Source organism: Botryllus schlosseri, chromosome 14 (genome assembly GCF_051294905.1).
Source record: "Botryllus schlosseri isolate E-star chromosome 14, Bs_hap1, whole genome shotgun sequence".
In the NCBI taxonomy this organism is placed as follows: domain Eukaryota; kingdom Metazoa; phylum Chordata; class Ascidiacea; order Stolidobranchia; family Styelidae; genus Botryllus; species Botryllus schlosseri.
In genome coordinates, this window is record NC_137249.1 from 7631001 (window position 1) to 7657339 (window position 26339).

Below are 26339 nucleotides of genomic sequence, written 5' to 3' on the forward strand. Positions count from 1 at the left end.
CATCACTCTCGAAAGGTCAAGTGCTATACATTTGCGGATAAGCTTATATCGCCTCCGCAAATTTCCAGGGAGTTTCACGAAATTTCACTCGTAAGAAAAGGCATCTCACTCGAAGGCATGGTTGTGAAGTAGGTGATGTTGGATTGAGCTCCTTTCTGTACGCTCGAGGTGGTGTACGTCATCACGTACATGGCGTATTGCGTGTAGGGCTTCAGGTTGTGAAGATGCGCCGTTATGGAGTTGCCGTCTTCGGGGGTGGCGGATTTTTTTAGGCCGAACAGCGCGTCCTTGATTTCCCAACCGGACCTGTACGGCGTAACCGGAGTCAGCGTGTGATTGGCGACAATATTCAGCGATTGGAGAAAATTTAATAGACTTAGGTTGCATGGACTGCGAAAAACAAAGGGCTGGGTACATTGGGCCAGGAGACGGCCTGAACCCATATCAGCAGTTCACAAATAGGTTTGAGTACAATCGAGGACCCGGGTGATTCAATGACGTCATACCGGTATGAATGATGTGAACATTTTAAATATTTACCTTTCATGAGACCACAAGAGAATCTAATACCAGCTCTACAACGCATTGAAGATAATTTGGTATTTTTCGACCATACCTACTATTTCATTGCACTTTGCGACAATGCGGCGAGTTGATCATGACTTTACAGATATGTGATTTCCATTAGCGTTAGCCTTCTAGTAGGAATATGATCAATCGAAGTTCAAGCATCGAAACTGTTATTGTCGTTGATAAATCAACTCTTCCTATCAAGGAGCATGTAATTTCAGTACATACCAAATATTTGTTAAATTAAATACTTCATATTGATTAGTCGAGTGAAGTTATCGCCATAAAATGTGAAAGAATACGTCGTAAACAAACCCGGTTTGAGAGCAGACGTTCCTTCCTTCGTATCGCTTCGCGTTCTGATGTTCCCTGCGATGGAAAATAATGTGATATATCGTCTGGCGGGCAAACATATAACAAAATTCAGACTGCAAAGAAACGGTATCATTTGGCCGACATTTCTTTCGCGTAATGTACGACATGGCTGGTTTCTGGTCGTCCTATCAAAACGGTATATTCTGTGGTTATATTGGGGACGCACGTCCTTCAAGGATACATAGTGGGCAAAAGAGATCTCATGCGTCGAAACATATGAGGCAGCGCTGGCCCGGGTATTGCGACAGTCCACGTACGGCTTAGTGAAAAATCACTAACGACAATGTAAATAGGTAGAAAATTCGGAAATATCATTTGCCGTGATACAGGAGCTATATCAGGCGGTTCTTGTGACATAAAACTCAGCTCATAAAACTGATGTAAACTGATCCCGAAACTATTTTCTACTTTTCAATATCCGAATTTTGCCGCCAAAAACAGTTCAAGGCGAGTGCTTGAGTGCTCCGAACAAATATAATTAATTCGTTACTGATCACTTATGGCGGTTGTATAAGGTAAGACCCTAAGACGACTGATGAAATCGAAGAAGATTGTGCAATATCGTAGAGCCTATTCCGTATTCAACGACAGGAAGTTTGATTTGTAACTCCTAAAACACACAGGCCATAAACCGACTTACGATTCCTTGTGGAAAATTTGATAACCGATCAACGTCCTCTTGTCGGGCAGGTCGACTTTATCCCACTGAATCCGGACGGAAGCGAGCTCGTTACTTTTCATCGGCATGTGTTCTATGGATGTGATGATCAGGGGCATCATATCACCTGGACAAAAATCGACATAGTGGCGCAAATCGTACGCAGCGTACATAGAAATTTGTTCGGCAAGAATAGTCGAGATGAGTATGGATTTGGAATCGAAGCAAAACGCGATTTGAAAAAGTTTGGACGGATTAACATTAACGATGTATCCGCAAAACCGGATTTGGACACGAACGCGGAATTTCAATTATTTTTCAATTTTAACGCGCGACATCCTAATGAAGAAGTAGCGATTCCCAAGTAAGTGTAGGCCTATATGTTAGTATTTTTGGCCTATATCTTTTGCGAAAAATCCTGAGAACTGTTGAGTCGAAGTAGCCTAAAATCATAACAAGTTGAGTAAGTAACGCAAGTAGGCCACACCTACATGAGCTCCACGAAAAGTAGTTTCAGTGTAATTTTAGAGTATTTCCACTTGTAATTTATAGTTTTGGATTTTCGGTAAAACTATGCCCAGAATACTCACTACTATCTACGACGATACTCCTACTTCTACCCGAGTACCAACGATAACTGCTTTCATAACCTCTGTTCATTATCAAGATGACGTCAAACAACGAAACATATATATTCCGTTATTCCGACATCGCCAATACCACAGCACGGCTCATCCCTTTCCCTATCATTTCACCAAACAATGTTACTTCCTAAACGCAAAAAAAAACGCAACGCAAGCATACACGTTCCCCTGTCGCCATTCGTCACCGCGCTGATGTCCTTGTCGTCTTCCTCCTCCGCCGTCAAAGCGCTGACGCGTTCGATTTCTTTCATACACAGCTTGGAATTGAAGTGAAAAAAGACTTTCCCGCTCTCGATGCGCAGACCGCCGGACGAGTTGTCGTTCGGAAACAACCGCTGCAGGTTCGGATTGTTGATGATGAACAAGCTGTACCGGCTGAAAACGGTCGCGGGTTACGTGAACTCGATCGAAAGTGATATAGTCGTATACACTGTGTATTTTCATATTCCCAGCCATGGCGTGAGGCTTAAATCGGGTAAACGGCACTTTCAGGTACCAAATTGTGCTTCCGCACCCTTCCATAGGGTGGAAATGAGTCAAATACACCAATTCTTATGGAGATATATCCCAGGGGTGTAGTGGATTCCGTTTACATGTCGCCCGATGTTGATACCGATTACACACTCACACGGCCGATATTAATATGGATGGAGCAGAGAGCCATTTCGCCAAAAAATATTATATATTAGACAAGATGGCACTTGTACAAGTACATTGTACATTAGGGCTCTTCAAAAATGAATTTTTTTCTCAAATCGTACTGGCTACTTGATAAAATTGTTAGGTTACCTAATTTAGGCCTACACACAAAATTTAGTTCAATTCCAGCCAGTAAACGCTTTGCTACAGGTAAAGAAAGTTTATATTTATTATTTAAAAATAAACAATAAAAAATTTGAAAATTTTCTGTTAACCCCATGAAAGTGTTAGGCTGTCTATAGAAACGATGCTCACCAAATTTGGTTCAATTCCAACCAGTGGAAGCGGAGATATTGCCGTCGAAAAATTTGGATTTGAATAAAATAGTATTTACGGTGACCGATTCTTTGTTTATTTATTGTAGTTGTGCTCACCGTAAATACTATTTTATTCGAATCAAAATTTTTCGACGGCAATTACGCCGCATCCACTGGTCGGAATTGAACCAAATTTGGTGAGGATCGTTTCTATAGACAGCCTAACACTTTCATGGGGTGAACAGAAAATTTTCAAATTTTTTATTATTTATTTTTATATAACAATTAGAAACTTTCTTCTCCTGTAGCAAAGCGATTACTGGCTGGAATTGAACCGAATTTTGTGTGTAGGCTTAAATTAGGTAACCTAACAATTTTATGAAGTAGCCAGTACGATTTGAGAAAAAAAGTCATTTTTGAAGAGCCCTATTGTACATGCTACAGAAAGCTAAACAACAAACAAGTGAGCTGAAATTAAAATTATTGCTGAATTGTGCACATTCATTGAAATTTAGGCGAACCCAAAGAGCAAAACGTGATACAGAATTGCAGATCAGTCCGGTAGAGGTATAGATTGCAATGCAGGAAGGACATTTTCTCTGCATCATCACCCAGTTAAATTTGTCCGGCTAGCGCAAATCCGTCACGTCGTCGGTTTCTGGAGATTGAGGACTGTCGGCATTGAATTCCCGATATTTTTGAAATTTTTTGTTAAAAAATATCGGCCGCGGTAATCGGCCAGCAGGTCGATAATCGGTCGGCCTCTGGTTCCGTTTACATGTACATTGCACACTGTAAACAAAAATGGCGTATTCGACCCACTTTCACTCCAGTGTACGGTGTAAATCTGGTAAACAGCTCTTTCAGGTACTAAATTATGCTTCCAATAGACAAAAAGGAATAAAATACACGCATTCTCAAGGAGATAAATGCCAGGGGTGCAGTGGATTGTTTAATTGTTTCCGTGTACCCTACCAAGAAATCCCAAAACGGTGTTGCACGTGAACAGAGCCCACTATACAGCCCTGAGATATATCTCCATAAGGGTTGGTGTATTTTACTCATTTTCACCCATTGGATGGGTATGAAAGCACTATTTGGTACCTGAAAGTGCCATTTACCTGATTTACATCCCATGCCATGGTGGAAATGGTCGAAATTTTCGTTTACAGTGCTTTACTGTACACGCAAACAATATTTTGTACCAGAATGTGGCTACGGTCTGATTTACACCTTACAATCTATTGTGGATTTTCGAAAGGTATTGTTGCGGGATATTTGAAAATGTAAAGAACGATTGCACTGTGTTATATTGAAATACTCATACATTTATCTATGTGTGTGTGTGTGTGTGTGTATAGGTGACTGAAATATGGGTTTACAGCACATATATGTAGGGAATTAAACCGGAATATTAGACTGAAAAATTGACTTAGTTCACTGTTCATTTACGTCTTTGGAGTCTAACGGACGTCCTCATACTTACTTGTCAACTAGAGTCCTCCCCGTTATGCGCTTCAGCTTCTTCAAGAAGTTAAGAGACACCAAGGTGTCCGCGCGACGGATTGACAACGACCCGACTTCCTCCAACCCGCTAAGGGCGTCATCGAGTTCTTTCAAAACTCCATCTGAAATATTTTCACCACAAAAATTTACGAATCGTAGAAAACCGCGGTCAGAATACGCGTAAAAACTGATTTCCACATCTTTCCGTGACAGGTTTACGCCGTAAATCCACAGTATCACCGCCCGCGCCCGCAATGTAATTCAATATATAACCAAATACCACACAAAATAGTCAGCATTGTCTGGAAGTAGGGTCGCATTTAAAACAAAAATCAATTTAAAACAAACATCTTTAAAACAAGGCCCTTGTTTAAAACAGTTTTCAATTTTTTTTCAAGCCATGACGTCACGAATATTCAATTGTGACCCCATAGTGGATTGACATTGACAATTGAAAATATAGGGTAAATATAGCTCCTTTGACGAAATATATGTACTATTGCTGTTGAACCGACTATTTTGAGGGTTCCAACCATCCCGTATCGATATACGTTGGTTAAATCGGGTGGTAATTGTCCGTAGGCTCATACAACATGTTTTTTGGAAAGTCTTTACACAATTATGGCCTAATTTTACAACTTGAAAACAACAAACATTCAAAACACTGTTTAAAACATGTTTTAAACAAAGTGTTTTAAGACACCGTTTGTTTCAAATGCAACCCTATTTGGGAGTATTTAAGGTAGTTCCATAACCTATATTTTATCAATTTTCAACTGATGCGATGTTGCAAGCCGTTGGCATTATAGAGGGCAGTTGTCTATGCACGTGCACGAGTATACAAAATATATGGATGCGATGGACACACAAGTTTCGCAACAATACATAAAACAGTGCAGCAAGATTGGTATATAGTATAATGTCCACGGCCGATGTCTCCTGTGACCATGTTTTATCTGACAGCGAAGCGGGAATTAGCAAATTCTTCTGAACCGAAGAGTTCTCTGAGGAAGACATGAATCCTGACATCGACAAAAATCATAACTCACCTCCGACTAAATGATTTATCACCAATTTGCCTGGAATGCTGGTGCACCCGCGTACTTCGTCAGTCGACCTCGAATCAGTGATCGTATATTCGTCTTCCTTGCAAACTGAGAAAACGCAAGACTGCCATGACGCGCGCAAATTATACGCGTAAGACGAAAATGAAGACTCTCCCGGCCAAGTGTCGTTTAGAAGGTATGCGCATGCGAAATTTTTTTGAAACACAACCGCTGTATCGGCCACTTAGTCTCGGAATATTTGCGGAAGATTACAACCACAATTTTGCGAACCGGTAAACTTTCAAAAATCAAAATCAATTCAGAACGCAATCGCGACATAATTATGAAACTCAAAACAAAATAATTTGAACTTCAATTGAGCGAGAATATTTGGCTTGCTGTTTCATATCACAACTGTTATGCGATGGTTCGATTGAAATTTCTGCAACGCGACGTTCCGTTAAAACCACCAACTCAATCTTGACTGCTGGGTAAATTTTGAAAGAAACGCGACTTGACTGTGAGCCATATATTATATTACAATGTCAATTGTAATATAATTCGTCTTTTATACATATGCTTTACTTTTATATTTTATTGCCTTTTATGTACAGCGCCCTAGTGTAGTAATGATATATTGTTATATTCGGCGCTCTATAAATTATTATATTATTATTATTATTATTAATTGTCGGTAAATTGTAACGTTGAATTTCGTCAAATTTTGTTCAAAATGCATTCTTAACGTCCACATATCAGCCTACAATCCCTACTGCATGAAACGAGTTACATGCTACTTTTAATCAGATAGGTCGAGGACTTGCAGCATTATGAGACGTCGACCATGAGATCTATATCAAGCCAAAAGGCGTTCTAAATTACGTTCTATAACCCTAGATCTGCTAAATATATGGTGTTTCAATTCTCGGATTGAGGGACTAGCCTGTAACTTCATACATTTCGCAATTGGGAACTTTGACAATCACTGACCTACACACTCTTTGTGTCACAGATGTTGTCGTTGTTGTTCGCGGTATTCATGGTGTTTACTGTTCGTCGACAACTATATGGTCATTTACACCAGGCCAATGTTCTTCATTTTTATTCCGTAAATACCGACTTGTAGCACGGCCCACTTCTAGGCTTATATAAGACACCGCTTACACGGATGAGATGGCGAGGAGGAGCCTATAGATAAACCTCCAACACTTCTAGGAATTCTGGAGTCGACCACGGTCGGACTCGAACCCGCAACCCATTGATGTTGCAGCTGTGGATTATACCGCTACGATATCTCGCCACCGTGTTTCGCAGTTGGGCATTAGGCAAAGATTTACGCTCTATAGCAGTGATGTCGTAAAGCAGTAAATCATATAAGCACTGGCGGCGATGGTACAGTACACAGTCGCCATACCTAAATTGCACGATGATTTACAGTCCTTGCAATACGTCTCGTTGGCGACCGGGTCAAACTCGTCGTGATGATTGGGCGGGCAGTTGTAAATACATTTCTTCGTGTACGTCCCTGACTTTTCGTCGTAAAAGTCGTGCGGGATCCAAGTCAGCGCTATGCACTCGGACCGCGCGATACACTTCCACTCGTTTTCCTAAAATGGGACACAGTAACGATTAAAATCACCCGAGAAAGTATAGAAAATGTCAGAGATATATTAGTCACATTTGTTCACACCTATGGTCAAGGTCAATGTATAGTCAGTGTTGATACTTAAGTAGACACACGTCGAAACATTCCAAGACATGCCACAACTATGGTGGAGGTAGCAAAATAAAGGTCTGACAAATACTCAAGCAGGTACACACGTAGCGAAGAGCGTTTATTCACACCTAAAAGGGTGGTATACACGACAACACAACCTAACTCAGAATTATATCGAGGCTATGAATCCTATACGTGCCTACGTGCATACCTTCCCACGTCCCTGATGCATGCATCATTTAGATTAAAATATTGTATTTGATTTATACATTGTTGTAAGTCTGAGGTAGGTTCTGGTTTGGTGTGGCACGGGTGGGTGTATATTCACACCCGCATATCACGGGTGGTATACACGACTTGGAATACACTCTTTTCGCTTAACCCTTACGAGGTGGGGCCATATTTTGCAGAATTGACCTTCACTTTTCAAATTCTCACCGTGAACCCACAAAGTCTTGAATCTGGGCCGTTCCAGTTTAAAAGTGGGCGGAGTATAGCCCTCTACCGATTCCACCCTTGATCGACACCGCATGACATGTCTGAGGTTTTTTAATAAGTTTAAATAAACAAGCTTCCCCCCAAAAAAATCTCTCTCTCTCTCAATTTTCAAGGCTGACCCTCAGGATGGCGTCAGAGAGGGGAATGTGATGCTTCAGTGCGTAGCCACTGTTGCCTGGTTTCAAACAAGCCGTCAACCATGGTTGTAAACCGCGCGGTTCTTCAGATATCGAAAAATGGAAAATACATATAAAATTTACAAATGGGCGTGGTCAGTGAGTGGTCATCAAGGTCAAGATCATGATCAAGACTCAATCTGCCCCTACAGTCCGGTTTATGGGATAAAACAACGCGATATGCTTTCTTGTGTCATATCCAACCATTTGCAGGCATAGTAAACCTGTTTATGACTCATATGCCGACTGAATTTGCACTTGAACTTGACCTAGATCTTGAAAATCACTGAAGCGTGACCAAAATTTACTAATCCCCATCAGAAAACTCCCCAGAAAACGTTTTGATGTTTGAAACGGTGAAAATTTACACAGAAAACCGTACGTGTCGAGTTCTGATGTTCTGGCAGATTTTCCGACAATATTTCCCACTCGGAAAATATCCGGAAGATTTAGGTGATACCCATATTGTATTTTATTTATAGTTTTTTGTTTATTTTTATAAACTAAAATTTTTGAGTAAGGTACCAAAAACATCGGAAAAGTCTCAGCTTTTAAAAAAATGTAGTACCCGATGTCTAGGGCGTGTCAACATGGAGAAATCGGTGTCGGAGACATGCCATATCATATATGATACGCCCACCTCGTAAGGGTTAAGAGTGCCAGTCTCAAAGCGTAGATTTTGCCGGAGGGTCGCATTCTCTTAGTTACTTGGTATTTAATCTGAGGCGTGTAAACTTCCGAAATCGCAAGATGTATATTCGAGGGTAACGCAAAAGGAATAATAACCCTGTAAATAGATAGAATACAGGTGATACAGGTTTTATGCGACGCGGTCCTTACGACAATTTCACAGATAAAAATGACGCAAACGTATCTCAAAACTACTTCCTACTTTTCGAAATCCAAAAAAGTAACTTGTTTTGCCAAAAAACTACTAAAGTAGGAGTGGAAATAGTTTAAAAACACAACCTCTTGAGTAGCAGTACAAGAAGACAAAGCTTACTGAAGTACTCCCAAAGAGTAGAAGTAATCTGTTACTGGGCAACTCTGCATTACATAATACATTTGAAAAATATATTCATGAAAGATGAATATATTATTCAAATGTGAATATGAACATGTAATTCAAATGTATTATGAGGTCAGGTACTCCAAAGCGTCCATTTAACTCTACATTACTACCTACCACTACACTACCATTAACATTACACTCAAGGTGTTGCTAGTAGAATCAAGAAATCGGTTATCTTATCTATATATCAAACTGATCGGTAAGATCTAATCTCGTTGACATTGTCACTATATCGTCACGACTATGACTTTTTTACCTCTCGCGCAACCCGAACCGGCTTGATAAATTTATTATAACAGCCGCGTATAATCACGAACTCACAAGGTAGGTATCTTCCGGGCAATCTCTGACGCATTCTCCGTTGTGATACCGGTGTAGGCACGCACGACACGCAGACGCGTTATTCCTCTCGATGCATCCTCCCAGACACTCTTCGTGACAGACGCATTGCCCGTCTTCGCAAGCGTTCGGACACTCCTTGGGACAAGCCTCTGAAATCACACATCGCCAGCGTTCTCAGCATTTATTATGCTTTAAAAGGTATATATGACACCACCCTAAACGTAGATATGACACCATCGTAAAGGTGGATATGGCACTACCGTGAAGGTGAATCACACCGCGCCAAGGCTCAATGAGTATTTGATGGTTTCGAACACATCCGTCCCGACTGCGTTGGCAATTTTGACGCATGATACGATAATGTCGGCGGCAATTACTGTATGGTTCAGCATTTTGAGTTCGGGGAAATCGCAATTTGAGTGATTTAGGTTGGTTGTGAACTCGGCAAGGGGCGTATGCCATATGTACGATCTGCGACATTCACAGAACTATAATCCGCGAGCTCGGCACTATCGTATTGTAAGTATGCGATATTGATTTTTCACGAGCAACTGTTTCAAACTATATTCCTGAGGGTAAAACCTTGGTCATGACGCATATTCATGCAACAAAGAGAAAACTGCTGTCTGCTGCATTCAAATATTGATGCGGCACAGATTACATTACAATCGCAACCCAAAAGTATGGCGAGCAACAGGCAAGTGGGAGGTGGGCCTGTATACTATATATCTGCGATGCAGTGTCGGGATCAAGTCACTGTCGCGTCGACAGTCAATTCGAGTCACCGCAAATATTGACTCGAGTCAAGCAATCTCAAAGTTTGCGATTTGGAGTCAATTTCAAGTCATTAAATGATTTCAGTTTGAGTGGTTCGAGTTAATGTGTGGATCCAGTGCATATAGGCTAGACCGCGTCAACTTAGTCGTATTAAACCAACTACGACGGTATGAGTCGCGGGTTATTTAAATACGTTACTAAGAATGCAAGGATAATACTCAATGCTCCATACTCCATAATCCTATGGCTTCACCATTAAATACAAAATCGATGTACGCCTTCTCTATCGATTTGAAAGAAACGACCGTCTTCTGAAACATCGAAAAGTACATATCGTTATTCCGAATCGATCTGCCATTATGGGTGTTCGTAAATCCTATAAGTAATCTCGCTGATAGCCCAAGATTGATTCATACATGTATGATACGCAGATTTTCAGCTATGGATTCAAAGAAAAGTCACTTATTGTACAAATTTATACATGGTTGTATTGATCTTATAATGCCGGTGACGGCAAGTGATGACTAGGGCGATTTTTGCTTTACCTAAATAACGGAAGATTTTGAACTAAAAAAATCAAAATTTTAACATTTTTTTACTATAAAAAAACTTAATTTGACAAAATTTTGACCTCATGTATGTAAATTAGGTGTTTTCGCACCAGTTAGGATATTGCGGTACGTTGAGCATAACACCATGTCAACCTATGTGTTTCATTTTACCGTTTATGATTCACAATGAGCAGACAATGGGCCGTCTACAACGGTAGGTTACAAGATGTAAAATGTCAAATGATAAGTTCACCGACAGTGCAAACATCTATGATACAAACGAAATACCGGTTGCAAAAAATGCAGACGTTGTAAACAATTTTGACAATTTTTTGACCTAACGCTACAGTTTTTTACAAAATTTTGACTTCTTTTAACACGTCAAAAAAATCGCCCTAGTGATGGCGCATTCGATTCTCAACGCGGCTGAGAGGTTCAAAATGCTTCATGACTTGAAAAATTAATCGTAAATTGGACTTCGAGTCAATTCAAGTCATTTTAAAGCAGCGACTCAAATCAAGTCAAGCCAAACCATTCCAAAAAAGGTGACTCTAGTCATACTCGGTTCTAGTCATGACTCGTATCGCTCCAGCACTGGTGCAATTTACATTGAACATGCGACAAGAATGCAGCGTAGTTATACAAAGACAATAACACGGACGAACTATGTTTCATAATAATAGTTTGCGGAAATGTATGACAAGAATATGGACATCCGTAAGTATGGAGAAAAATGATCTCAAATAAATAATTACCTCATTCCCGAAGTCAAGTTTCCAAAAATAAACATAAACACGAGACCAATGTACCTTATATAAGCAATTGGCATTTAAATAATCAGTCATATCGACTGATGTGTTTAAAAGAGATTCCATCAATTGATCTTGAATCGCGCGAATTCATGAAAACTCGGCTACAATAAATATACAGACATTGTGACATGGGAAATGTCGATATCGGCGGTATGTAAGCATCATAATTGCTTTTATCTGCCAACTATCAGACATTATCTCAACGTAATACCAATGTTAATATTATGTTAGTATACCATAACCATTTTATCGTAGATATTACTCTTGAATTATTTGGGTGTTTCAAACCTCACCAAGGTATGAAGCGAGAGTCTATTTCTATCTTGACGACATTCATTAAAGTTTCACATACTTAGTGGGGAACGACATCTACACACCGCTTCATAGTTAGAGGTTACCATACGTCCTACTTTAGGATGATTTGTCCTCCTTTTTGGGATTTTGTTCTCTTTTTTTAGAATTTTGGTTAGACACATGCCAAAATTCGACCGAGATTTGCTTGTGTCGACATCATATAGTGCACTATGATTCAACCAAAAAGCGGCCAGGGGTGGCGATGAGCACTTGAGCATCAGCGAAGTTTTTCGATGTGTGGGGGCTTTCATAGTTGATCTTAGTCAAAGTAGCAAATTGTGCACAATATCTGAAGTTTCATTAGCTTCTTTTTTCATTAGCTTCATTAGCTTGATGAGATTCTTAATAGTTTTTCATTAGCTTCATTTATTCATTAGCTCGTTTCGTTAGCTTTTCACTAGCTTCAATGTACAAAATAAAGACACCCGGAGGCTGGAGCTCAGGACACGTTCGACGGTTGTTACATCACAACGAAATTCCAACCAAGTCACAATCATGTATATCTCCAATTACCCAAACTAAAACAGTACAAGACTTCATATACGTTGGAATTAAAGAAGTATTAAAATAATGTTGTGTTGCTTATACCAAAGAAGGTATTTTATGATACGCGTAAAGCGTAATCAGTATCTGTATTAGAAAAACTCTAGAACGAAAATGGGCCGTGCTACATATCGGCAGATCAGAAATCATAATAATGAGTATCGGCCTGGTGTAAATGGCCATAGCAGTCAAAACACCATAAATACCAAAACAACAACAAGGTATTTTACATCACAAGCTATTAATTTCACCAACCAACACCAGCAAATTGATTAATTTTGTTAAGTACTATAAGACATTTACAACATTAAGCTAATTGGCATGAATTATTGTACAATATACGGTTTCTTGATGCAACTACAAAATCGATTAAATCCTGTAAAACATTGGTGTAAGTCGATAAGTTATCCATGTTAATGGGATATTCTTTCGCTGTGCAATGGTTCTCCTTATCTCATCTCAATAATGGTCCCAGTGCCGTAAAATCCATCCAAGGCGGTTATGGGGTCACGTGATTTTGAGGATACAGCGCCAAAATAACTTCCCGCCATTTTACAGAGGCCAATGATACACAGCATGTATAGCACACTTGAAAGAGAACGTTGCAAAATGGCTGCAAGAGACGACGCCCTTCAGCATATTTTTAATCCGCCAACGCTACAATAAGGTGTTCCTTTCACGTAAATTTGGTGGACCGAAAGCGAAAAAAGTTTTCTTGTTTGATTTTTAACAAACAAATCCGAGAAATTGCCGTTTACAGTAACAGCGCTCGCACGTGATGCGGTTAAGCAAGATGATCTTCGGGTCCTATTATAAATCCAGTTGAAATAAATATAGGACCCAATTTCAGACTGACATCCTATCGGAAAACATTGGAAACACCCGACATTGTCCGGTGGCACTTCACGTCATGTTATTACGCGTAAAGGCAGCGACATCGACCTGGTCATTGTTAGACTGGTATAGATTATATTGGCAGTCTACTCAGAAGATGCAATCATGCAAAATGTCATTCATGTTGATACAATAATACCGCGATCGCGATAATCTCTAGTTATCGGTGTCAAGGATATCGAAGACCCCTCGTACGAAAACGTTCCCGGGCTCGTTAGAGCCAAGGCGCTGATAAAACGTAATAATCGTAGGATTAAGGAGAATATATTCGGATGACATGCCACTGATGGCCATTATCGCGGAATGCTTCTACGAAATTAGAATGCGGTCAGCCAACTCAAAACGCACGCCACGGCGTTGAGTTGTTATATAAACTTTTATCAACGATCCTGGTACAATTGTATTGTGATATTCTCCATTTTCGTCGGTATACGGAGCAAACATTCCAGTACCAAATTAGTCATTTACTCATTACTATAGCGCCACGTAGCAATCGCACTCGCTCTTTTATTCGCGTCTACAATCAATAGCCGAAACATAAGCCGAGCGAGTTGAACCAAACTCGGATGACCCTAACTGGAAAACACATCACTCTGGTACATTTGTATTTGTTTTGATTCGGACATATTTCAGGCGATATATCGGCAAATACGATTTGCAGAGATTAAACCGTATAGCATAATTTTGGAATCCGGATCGGGCAGGAAACGGGAAGTTCAGAGTAGCGCGAAAAGACGCGTTTTATCAATTAAGACTTCGCGACAGCGTGATCACAATATTTACCTGGTCGACAGAAATCTGGCCGCATCCTTTACGGGATGCGGATTAAGGATACTGCATTAAAACCGGTTGCTGTTCGGCACGTGGTTACGCATTTCCAGTGTTCGCCACGGCTGCGCCAGTCAATGTAAAGCTTGCAGAATATAATTTGTGTATAGTGAACCACACTCATTACTATAGGCCAGGGGCGGGCAACTTCTGCAGTCGGAGGGCCGGATTCCTGAATCTATAATTAATCGTTTTATTCATCCACCCATACCGGCAATATATCATATTTAACGTGAATTTTAACTTGGGAGCATAGAGACCGAAAACAGTATATTTTAATGAATTTATTGACGTAATGTACTTCAATAGCTGCTGCAGTCAATGAGATCTGTGGTCGATCAAAGTTGTCAACAAATTCTTTGAACTCTGGTTGCATGCAGCCGTAGACAACCTTAATAAATACTGCACTTGAGGATCAGTTGGATTGGAACGCACCTTTGCCTGTTCATTTTAATGGTCGAAAATGTTTGCTCGCAAATGTATGAAGACCCGCCCGAACAGAGCAAGTACTTACGTGACTATCTTTCACCGGCCGCGGGCCATATTATCATGCAAGACCGGAAAATCTCTGCGGGACGCTCAAAATCCTTTCCGGCCCGCGGGCCTAATGTTGCCCCCCTCTGCCATAAGCCTATTGCCTATCATTCTTGATACTTCCACGGGTGGAAGGAGTAAATTCAGAGGTATATGGTGAAAGCAGTCAGCGTTGCTACTCAAGTAGAACCGCAAATATCAAAGTTTAAAGAACGTCAGAACTAATTTTAGTTTACTAGTAGAGAAGGAAAGGCCTGGAAACTTCAGAGGTAACTAGTTTCAAAAAGTACATTCGGATGAGGGATCGCATACTTTTAGAAGTTAATCGGATGTGACTATACTTTCGGAATTGCAATATGTATCTCATTTTGTCGTCCGCTATTGTAGCTTGTAAAAAGTGTCCAGTGTCCACTTTACAGATCTCAAAATAGGTTAGCCTTGCTATATCTCATTAGTGCACTAATGCCATGGCTGTTATAGTTGCGACATTATTGACTATATCATAACTCTGATGGATTAAATCCCGGTGGTTTTACACGACGCCCCCTAAAACAGGTATCGAGGACGTCCCCGATTGGTATCGGCATGAGATAAAATATCGAAATTACAGAAGAATACCAACCAGGCACGAAATGAATAAGCTACGGGCAAACAAATTCAAAACAAGTTCAAACATTGCGTTTTCAGCGGATACAACACCATTTCCCTCTAATTTAATTATAGCACCTTTGGCATAGTGCGGCCGACCGCCAACAAAGACCCGCGTCCTGACTATATATTACAGTACAAATATAGACGGGCGGAATGGTTCGAAGATGCCTCTCCTCGGGCGAGTTTCTGTTTATCTGCTTTCCAGCGAAACGAAACGAGCCACAGATACGCCATAGTATTCAAAATTTCCTGACAGACCATGCCCAAAGTGCGTTGAAGACATCGGCTCGTGTATATAGATGCGAATCATATGTTGCTAACGGAACAGACTCAAGTGTTATGTCGGACATGACTAAACTGATTTGGATTAAACTATAACCAGAATATGGTTGTTTTTCCGAGCCACTACCGCGAAGCGTATATTTTTCCGCATGTGGCGAAAAACAACACAGCAATTACAATCGCGGCCAACAATCGGAGATCGTAAACCAATCGAGCCAATTACCGCGCAGTTCGTATCATTTAAATAAGGCGAAGGCAAGCGGTCCTTTGCCGCTTGTCAATAATGACTTGCCAAAACCAGAAAGAAGTTCAAAACGGGTCGACCGCTCGCGCTGTGAACATATGTGTAGCCCATTTCGATATGTCCCCATGTCCAAGGCAAATTTGCATGGGTGCGATTCCTAGAGTTACTTTCGAAAAAAGGGGACAAGTGTGCATCAATGATTCTTTGTGCATGCTCGGCATGTGGTTAATGTTGTCTTTGGCAGTTCTTTGTGTTTCTACTGCATTGGTATTTCCACACCAGACCTGTATGTGGCGAGATAGCGTAGTGGTATAATTAGGGTTGCATTTAAAACAAAAATAAAATTAAAACAAACATGTTTAAAACAAGGCCCCAATTTAAAACATGTTTTTGTTTTTGTTGTTTTTTGTTTTGTTTTTTGTTTTAAAGCCATCACGTCACGAATGTTCAATCGTGACGTCATAGTGGATTGACATTGACAATTGAAAATATAGGGTAAATATAGCTCCTTTGACGAAATATCTGTACTATGTTGAACCCTTTATTTGAGGGTTCCAACCATCCCATATCAATATACGACGGCTGTATCGGTGGTAATTGTCCGTAGGCTCATATAACATGTTTTTGGAGAGTATTTACACGGTTATGACATAATTTTACAGCTAAAAAAACACAATTTTTTTTTTTAAAGGCCTTTGTTTAAAACACTTTGTTTTAAAAGCAATCCTAGGTTTAATCCACAGTTACAACACCAATGGATTGTGGGTTCGAGTTCGACTCCAGAATTCCTACCTCGGTGTTGGAGGTAGGCTCCTCCTCGCCATCTCATCCGTGTAAGCGGTGTCTTACAAAAAGGCTAGAAGTAGACCGTGTTTAAAGTCGGCAGATACGGAATCAAAAATAAGGAATTTCGGCCTGATGTAAGAGTTAATGACCATGGTATAGTCGACAAACACCATGAATACCACAAACAAGAACAACAACCAGGGATACATTGATAATTTTGATTCCTGAACTGACTTGTTGCACGGCGGACTTCCTTTCTAGACTTTCATAAGACGCCGATCTTGCGGATTAGATCGCGAAAAGGAGCCTATATAGATAAACCTCCAACACTTCCTTAGGTATTCCGTCGCCGACCACGGTCCGACGTGAATTCGTAATCCATTGTTGTGTTGCAGGTGTGCAATCTACCTCTACGCTATCTCGCCGGGTATGTAAGTCAAATTTATAACTCCCAATGATATCTACGTGTCCCGCTTTAGCGGTCGCCGCACCTGAAATTATTGCATGCATGGCCCGAAACTCTTATCACTGCGGACTCCACGCGGATTCACACGAGAGGTGTGTCAAACGCCTCGCACTTGTTCGAATTGCGAACGTAAATACCGCCAGACCCGACGTGTCGGCAATTACAATCCTTTGTCCCATATCAATCGCATGTCATCTTTCAATCTAACGTCGTTATTTTTTCGCAGATAGACGAGGCAAATTCCCGTTAACAATGGTCTCAAATATTAAAAGGCGCATAAGTACGGTTGGAGGCGGTCGCATGTAAGGCTTAGGGAATGAAAAAATAAAGTGCGATCCGCATTCCATACAGACCAGTACTGAATGGCGCAGAAGAAATAAAAATAATACGTTAATTAGCTGAAAAAAGGGCACCGATCTGACCAATGTCAACATCAAAACGAATCCTTGGAAGAAATGGAGGTACTGGCGTCGGTATTTGTTGCTTGGTGTGTGTGTGTGTGTGTGTGTGTGTGTGTGTGTAGAGGGAGGAGGCAAGGTATTAAGTCCCAACCCAAAAATGGTAAAATGTATATTGTTATCTACGGACAGCATATATATACTGGAACACTTTTACGGGATAATAGCATCTTCGCATCAAAAAATATAGGTCACCATAATTTTAATTGCTATGCGATTGGTTCGCGGTTCAGACAATCGTCATAAGCGGGAAAACGTTTTGACTCATGCGCCACACTTGATCTCATTGGAATTCGCAGATGAAAGTGAAATCCCGTAAGAGGTGTTGTGAACAACATTTGCATATTCTCAAGCTCTAACAAGAGCGTATGCGCTGAAGATGGTAATCTCCATTATCCCAACATCCCAACAGTCCCGATAAACAAGCGAGCCCACCCATCACTTGCTACCCACATGCATTCCGAAATCATATCATCACTAATATCAATTCTATATCTATAGGTTAACCGCTACTTATAAAAAAATCGGTACCGGGAAAAACATATAAGCTCTCGTCACGAATATGACGAATGCAAAAAGAGTAACTAGAACTACAAATAATATCGTTATGTGGTCAAATGCCTATGAAACGATTACTATTACGACTCCATATCCATATCTACGAGGAGAAAATGCGATGCTCAAAGCAGAACACAAAGATTCTCAAGGATATCTACATTTAGTTTTATACCCACAGTTCCCGACACCCCGCACTAAGCCCTGCCCGTTGCCATTTGGGGGAAGCGTAAGATGGAAAATGATCTTGAACAGCGTCGTATTTTCGCCGAATTCCACCAGCAATTACGGCTTTTCGCCGAAAGGTGTTTGCGCAGCAACGCAGACAAATCTTCGATACCGCAACGAATGGATCATCAATCATCATGTTACACTGCGGGAGACATCATGCACCAACTCTTCACATTCAAATGGCATATATGATACTTCCGTCTATGATTGTGATTGCACGATGCACAATGCACGCGTATACCAACCACGAAAAGACGCAAAAAATACGTAGCATGGATCAAGGGTGCCGTGTCTGAGGGTTGCTCATCTCACTATGCAGACAAATGAAATCCAGACGCAAACGATAGAACCCAGTCATCGACCGAGACGCTTTCCGCGTTAATTAAATAACGATCGTGATTCACAATTACGATAGGAACCTTAGAGGCAGCCTTTCGTACGTAAAATATAGGCTTGGGCGGGAGTCAGAATTTGGGAGGCGCATTTGAAAAATTGAAAACGGAAAACCAGTGTGATGTGACGGACGCATTGTGACGCCGTGAGAACATATATCGTCACAATATCAAAAACAAAGGTATTTGCCACACCCTACCCTGACTATATGCTGCGGCCTGGAAATGGTGAAAGCTTGTAAAGTAAATATGGGAACCCACCAAAACGAATGGATACTAATACGCAAGAGTATCCAAGAATCAAACAAATAACTCCAAGAACATCAACCGAATTTGTGAGAAAACGCATATCACACACGTAGATAGATCGATATCAGGCCTTGTAAATGGAAGTGTGTTGCATTACGCTGCTACATATTACTGACGCAAGATATGGAAACCTATACCACCATACGTACTACGATAATAATCGATCACAATGCATTCATTTCGAGATTTCCATCGAAAACAACGCGCCAGCGAAGCCAACCGGGGCCAATCGAAATTAGAAGCCGCACGCACAGCCACCATGAAATCAAAGTCATGTGTACGATGTTATCGTCATAACTAACCATATCTGATCTCATCTGCGGTCGGTCTTATCGAACTGCCGTAGCAGAAATAGTTAGGAATCCATCAAGTGACGGCTAATTCCGCACAGCAGCTCAGGTGTGAAATGGACTTTTGCACCCCCGTAAAAGATGTCTATCGTTGCGACGTCACGCGAAATGCGGCTTCACGTTACTGTGAGATCACGGACGCACATTGGCTAAGTCAGCGGATAAAGAAATGTTTACGAAACTGTTTTTGCGAAACGCCCAAGGTATCAAACTAAATGTATTGCTATGATCGATTACACAGTAAGGACACTTTATTGGAATACATGACTAGCATGAAGAATCGAACCACCATACCTTCGAGAAGGTCTTGAAAATGTTCGCCGTACATAAGCAGCAAATAAGCCTTTATCACTGGTATAAATCTATTTGATGTAACAAACTGGAGAATTAGAAATATTCAGACCAAGCCAAATTGAGCTGATACAGAGCGATTGACCTTAAACAGTGCTGATTTCAACACAATTTACAATTATCTTCGTAGAAAATGCAGACACCGTCAGGGAAAAATATCGTGCAAGGCAATTTCCCTTCCAAGTCCATGATATTTTGTCGTGGAGCAGTCAACTTCAATATCGTATGTGTTCAGAATTTGCGCTCAAGAAGCCTCACTGGCTAACAAATATGTTCATTGATTGATTGGTTGTTTAGAAACTTCATCGCTAAATTTTGCAAACAGTTTTCTATAATAGTTCACAGCGACCCCGATCGCCAAGTTTGAGCCCCTTCCCGGGCGCCCCTGCGGTGGTGCTGGCACCTCTGTACTTAAATGACTATACTCACTGGTCAATAGTTGGGCTTTGCTGGAAAGAGTACCTAGAACTTGACAAAGTCGTCAGTTGTGTGCAGGACAAACGCACACACAACTAGCGGCAAATCACGTCATATTTAGACGTGACACAGATGGCAGAGATATAGCCTATAGGGGTTCTAGATATCCCTGCAGAGATGGTCTGCCGAAAATATGCTCTAAAATGCATAAGAGGTAGAATCAAACAGTGGAACAGAGAATGCGAATAGGGCGTTATATATTTTTGTCTTTGATGTTTCTTTTGCGGCATGTACGCTGACTCATGATGCACGATCTGTGCGCATATGCATAACATGATGGGCATATGCCGTTGGACAATGAAGGTGAAGACTGAAGACATATAGCTTTGTAAGGATTTCTTTGTCTCGCATCACCCCTCCATGCTACATTCCGCAAAGCAGTTATCCCCGTTTCAACTCGAATGTTTTCCTCGAAATTCCGAGTATCGATACTAATGCCGACGATTAGATAACACGCAAATATTTTCGGAGGTAACTTGTGCAAATCGAAACCTAAATATTTATCTAACATCGGCCGGTGTATAGGTACACCGAAAGAAACGAATTTGCATCGAGCCGGAAAGAGCGCTTTCATTTCGGAAGGGACAGACCACCACTGAGGCAGCTAGGTTTAGTATTTACGCAACAACGCTGTGAAAATCGCAGCACCGCAAAGGATAAACTAGTGACAGTCCAATAAACATTCAAGTCGAATACATCACGTCGATATGAATCTATCATTACATAACACTGCAAAGTATGTAAGTATATATAAATTTGCGTAATATACTCACGTTTCTGGCATATCTCGTGTCCCCAACAGTGTTCGGAGACAGTGCCACTATTGTCCACACACTTCCCATCGTCGCTGCATTGATCAAGGCAAGATTCTTCCCTGGATAATGCGTTGTCGCTGATTACCTTGTCGCTCTGAAAAAAAGCTCGCGACTTTGAGTAAACTCGCTTCTGTGTGGGTTGCTTTGAGAATTGACAGTATAGCGACGGATTATCGCGATGCCATTCATAATGTACGCGTATAGCGTTGCGCCGGATTCGGGATGCAATTTTTCTACAGGATGGATATAACGACTGTACAATCGCTACAACGTATGGCCGGCAGCATTGGTCCACCCTATATAGTTTGACTGGTTTTCCAGTAAGGGAGAAATTCCGAGGTGGTCAATTAAGAAGTACTTCTACTGTTTCGCAGTACTCAAGTAGGTTTTGCTGACTTGCACTTCTTCCACGCGAGATTATTATTTTCATACTACTTCTACTTCTATATTTAAGAGTTTTCAGTTTCTTAAACCCCGCCTAGAATACCTACATTTTGCATACTTGGAAATCACTACTTCTATACTTTTGTTAAGTAGAAATTTACGTCATCACTCCTACTCCTACTTGAGTACCTGCGATGACTATACTTTGCCCATCTCTGATATTCTGATCGGGGTCATCGCATTAGCAAAGTTCCAATATCATTGTATTATATATTAATCATGCATCACCTGTCGCAATTCAACAAGGAAACGGGCAAGGAATATTGGATGTCAGACTATTCGTAGGCAGAAATGACCATTGCAGTAGGGTAATCAGCGGCATTGAAGATTGCTCACGGACTACTCAAGGATAGTAGGCCCACCTATGAATTGCGAGTTATCTGTGTATTTTGCATATGCTGTCAGATAAATCTAATCTGCCGTATCGCGAATGATGCAATAATGTGAAGCCTTTTCGCTGAAATATAATATTACTAGGAGGGCGTTTTGTGTACCTCTTTATCGAGACTTGATATGGGACATGGCAGCAAAAAGAATATCGCAGCGAACGTAACAATGGTTCTCCGCATCACAACACGAAACCGCGCATTGCAATAAAATAAAGTTGGGATACAATTGGAAAAGATGTAGTGTAGATTTTATGGCTTATTTATTGCCAATAGTCCCATACACTGCTCCACGGGCTTATAATACCCTGTTGTAGTATCCCAAAGTTTTCGCGTCGACGGATATATAGGTTTATGTACGTACACCACAGTATCGGGAATGGCTCATCTAACACCGCCGACTACACCACTTACACGCAGTTATTGCCGTGATTGTTCGCACTAAAGATGCGTGCCAAATTCGACCCCAAAATTACATATAATAAGCAACTTGACACGGATTTTGAATTGGGCGCATATATCATATATATTTCTAACACGAACGGGGCAAAATGGTAGTCAAGAAATCTAAATTTACAGTTGCACAATGTGCAATGCACATGCGCATCTTCAAAATAAGTGAAGTTATGACGGACAGACTTCATCTTATCTGCCTAAATATATAATGTGGAAAAGCGCGCATATAGGGGTATCGGAGTCCCGATGCTTCACGCCTGGGCGATCAGCGCCGCGCACAGCAGCGCATGCGCTATAAACCGGCCTCAATCCGTATCAAATACAAAATCCGTTTAGAGACGAACCGCAACCATTACGAGATTGCGTTTAATTCAATCTGCTTGTTGGCAATACACAATATCCTCGTGTAATCTCTTTTAGGCTAATGAGAAATTCGTTTCGCCGCATCGATATTACCATCTAATTGTGTTTCCGCTCTTACGATCGAAAGGAAAGCTAAAACATGTATGCGCCAATGCAACGAAAAGCAGTGTGGTTTCTTCTGGTATATATTATATTATAGATATAATACGATAATGGAAGTCGTGTGCCTTACCCAAGCCGCGAAGTCATATCACTATCATACCGCAACAATTCTATTCTCATTTGAGCCAGGCAATTTTAGCCGACATTAGTTAGGCGCAAACTTTGGTTGAAATACTGGTTACTAGGGATGGTATGAACCTCTGAAAGGTTCAGGTTCGTGTGAACGCGAACCTTTTTGAAAGGTTCTGTGTGAACACGAACGTGAACCTCATGATGTCACGTGACGTCATATTGCTAATTCCCACCCTACATTTCAGTGAAGTGATATATATTAATGTACTAGATACCTAGCGACGACTCGGGCTACATAATGCCACAGTGCTGAAGTACATACTGACTTTTTAAACATCGCCAATTGTAGCAACTGGAGCAGTCAAATCATATAATAATCCCATAAAATCAATTTCCTCCGTCGCTTTGCCAACAATTTCGACGAGAACTTGCAAGGGTAAGCCTACGCCTTAACGGTTTAGGCCAGACCGGACAATTTATTCGGCGTCTGAGTGTTGCTACGTTGATGTTGAGCATAGTGTAAAACGGGTTTCACCCCATTAACAAGTTATTCAGCAGTAGTTAACACCCCGATCGTACGGATTTGGTTTTTATGATACAATCAACGTATGAAATCAAGATGTAGCGTATTTTGCACTTGATGTTGTGTGATTGAGGGTCAAGCTCACTTCAGAGAATCACTAAATATTCACAAACACAAAGCTGGATATTTCGAGCAAACTTTTGTAACAAAGTAGGTAACATTTTTGAGATTGTCAAAGTGCTTACTCGTTTAGTGTTGATTTTTTTACGCTGCCAGTGCCAGCGCTATTCATGGAGTGGCACGCAGTTGAAATGCAATGAAGTTCAGCCAAATATGATATGATGACGTTAACATTGTAATATATGAAAAAGGGTCACAGTGAAGAACCTACAAAGGTTCGTTTGTGAACGTGAACCTCACGTTCACACCATCCCTACTGGTTACACTTACAAGGCGTCCAAAGCGATCAAGAGTGTAGTACGGTTTAAAATTCTCTCAGATAAGTTCTCTCATAAAATATTAGCAGTTGAGCACAAATACTAGTTCGCAATCCATACGTGGTTGCAAAATATAACCGTGCTAATGTGTATTTCAAATTTGGAAGATGCTTATCTGTATGGAGAAGAGCGGCAAAGATGTCGGGTAAGGTCAGTAACTCAGCATACTACGACTTAACTACACTTCAATACATCAATCACTGACAAATATACACAGTGAAGTAGAATATTGCATTCCATCGATTTCCACTATATGTATTACAGAGTGCAGATCATGTAAACGGCATTTTCTGGTACAAAAGTTTACTTTCAGACCCATGCTAGTTAGTGAAAATGGGCCTAATACACGAAATTATGTGAGGATATTCCGCTGAGAGGCTCAGGTTCTGTTCAAGTGTACCGCATTTTAGGGTGGTAGCCTACTGGGTACTTTTCCCCGTTTCACAGTGTAGCTCACGCGACTCCAGACTTGCGTAAAAAAAAAATGACGAACATTCAAATAGATCTGCATGTAAACTCGTGAACTCTGCATCGAAATACTATCAGTTTCGTTGAGCGCGCTCGGCTATGTTATTATCGCAATTTCTCGGTAACCTTATCGGCAAGCAGCACTCGGCGACAATGCGTATAATTATTACCGTGCTGTCGACGATGTAATGAGCCACCAAAAATGAATTTTACGTCCGATTTTGAGAAGGCCGTCACACAACATCAGGGATATCGTCATGAGGCGAACCAGGAATGTTAATTATGTATCGCGAGATGGTCCGACCAGAAACCGTCTTTCTGATAGCGTAGCAAACATGCATTCCTGCTACTTTTTATAGTTCGAGCGCTAATACTTTTTTAGAGCGCGAATTTGGGTTTGAATTGAAAATGATTTCCGGATTCGGTCTTTTGATAGCACTGATATTACAAAGTATGAATGGTAGAGTGATTATATAGCTGACGGCATTATAATTAGTCACGAATTCAACTGGCCGAGGGAAAGTAGTAACGGGGCCTGCGATAAGTTAAGTTATCATAGGCTCCCTTAGGAAGCACCGAAACTCATAGCTTATACCACTGCTACCCGAAATCGGCTATATACTGCTAAAAGCGATGAATTATCCATATAATCAATGCATAGGCTGTGGATTACGGAGAAAGTTCACCTCGCTCCACATCGCAATCTCTCACTATGGTTAGTAAAAATTCACACCGCGAAGAAACAAGCCGTGGTTCACGAAGGCAGCGGCTATTTCAGGGTCGGTGTTGTTTTTCACACTCAAGTCGAGCGCGAAAATGTCTCTTGTTTGACAGTAGCATTCTATTTTTACATCAATAATAATAACCATACAACGAAGTAGGTCAGACTGAGCAATTGGTGATTTACAATCCTAACTAACCACTTCAGCTCCAATCGTTTCCAAATATAGATGTCGCGATATTGTGTTTTATGTAAGTTATTTTTTCGCAACAAGGAATTTTATTTTATCCAAATTGTGAAATTGTTGATGAAGGGGAAGTAAAAAGCAATGCGAAAGGGCGACCATGCCGGTAGAGCTGGGTATGATCCGGTGCCTGAATGATAGCTGATACAATTCTGGATCTAGTATTCCAGTACTATTGATTATGACATCACAACAGTATGGACGACTTGAAGATCTATTGATAGTAGGGATGGTGTAAACCTCTGAGAGGTTCTCTGTGAACGCGAACGTGAACCTCATGACGTCATATTGCTAATTCCAACCCTACATTTCAGTGAAGTGATCGCCTAAAATAATGTACACGTTACCGAGCGACGACTCGGGACACATAATGCCACAATGCTGAAGTACATATCGACGTTTTAAACGTCACCAGATGTATCAACTGGGGCAATCAAATGATATAATAACACCATGAAATCAATATCTTCAGTCGCTTTATTTGCCAAAAATTTCGACGACGACTAGCCAAGAAATATTAGCTTACTGATACAATAAACATTTGAAATCAAGATTGACCCCGTACGCCTGCTATATTTTTTCATCGGACAACGCTATCAATTTCATTGATTGCCTGAATAAGCATCATTCGCTGACTACCTACATCGCTACATGCAGTGTATTTCGTTCTTGATGTTGTGTGATTGCGGGTCAATCTCACAGCAGAGAGTCACTAAATATTCACAAACGGAAAGCTGGATATTTCGAGCAATTAATTTTTGCAACAAAGCAAGTAGAATTTTT

The 26339-nt window shown here is 40.9% G+C and overlaps 2 protein-coding genes across 5 annotated transcripts in view; both read right to left on the reverse strand.

The window, feature by feature from the left end:
* Nucleotides 1–26339, reverse strand: part of LOC145455127 (large ribosomal subunit protein eL6-like) — a 114243-nt gene that overhangs the window by 42639 nt on the left and 45265 nt on the right. The gene's annotated exons all lie outside the window — the stretch shown is intronic.
* The window catches only part of LOC145455100 (insulin-like growth factor 1 receptor), a 187123-nt gene that overhangs the window by 15528 nt on the left and 145256 nt on the right, over nucleotides 1–26339 (reverse strand). For all 3 annotated transcript variants that reach the window (XM_080333051.1, XM_080333050.1, XM_080333052.1), the window contains 9 exons: nucleotides 21179–21314; nucleotides 9540–9709; nucleotides 7170–7362; nucleotides 5759–5863; nucleotides 4690–4831; nucleotides 2408–2622; nucleotides 1586–1730; nucleotides 886–939; nucleotides 110–306 (listed from right to left, as the gene is read on the reverse strand). In XM_080333051.1, coding sequence (XP_080189177.1) covers nucleotides 110–306; nucleotides 886–939; nucleotides 1586–1730; nucleotides 2408–2622; nucleotides 4690–4831; nucleotides 5759–5863; nucleotides 7170–7362; nucleotides 9540–9709; nucleotides 21179–21314 — 1357 coding nt within the window. The remainder of the gene's footprint in view (nucleotides 1–109; nucleotides 307–885; nucleotides 940–1585; nucleotides 1731–2407; nucleotides 2623–4689; nucleotides 4832–5758; nucleotides 5864–7169; nucleotides 7363–9539; nucleotides 9710–21178; nucleotides 21315–26339) is intronic.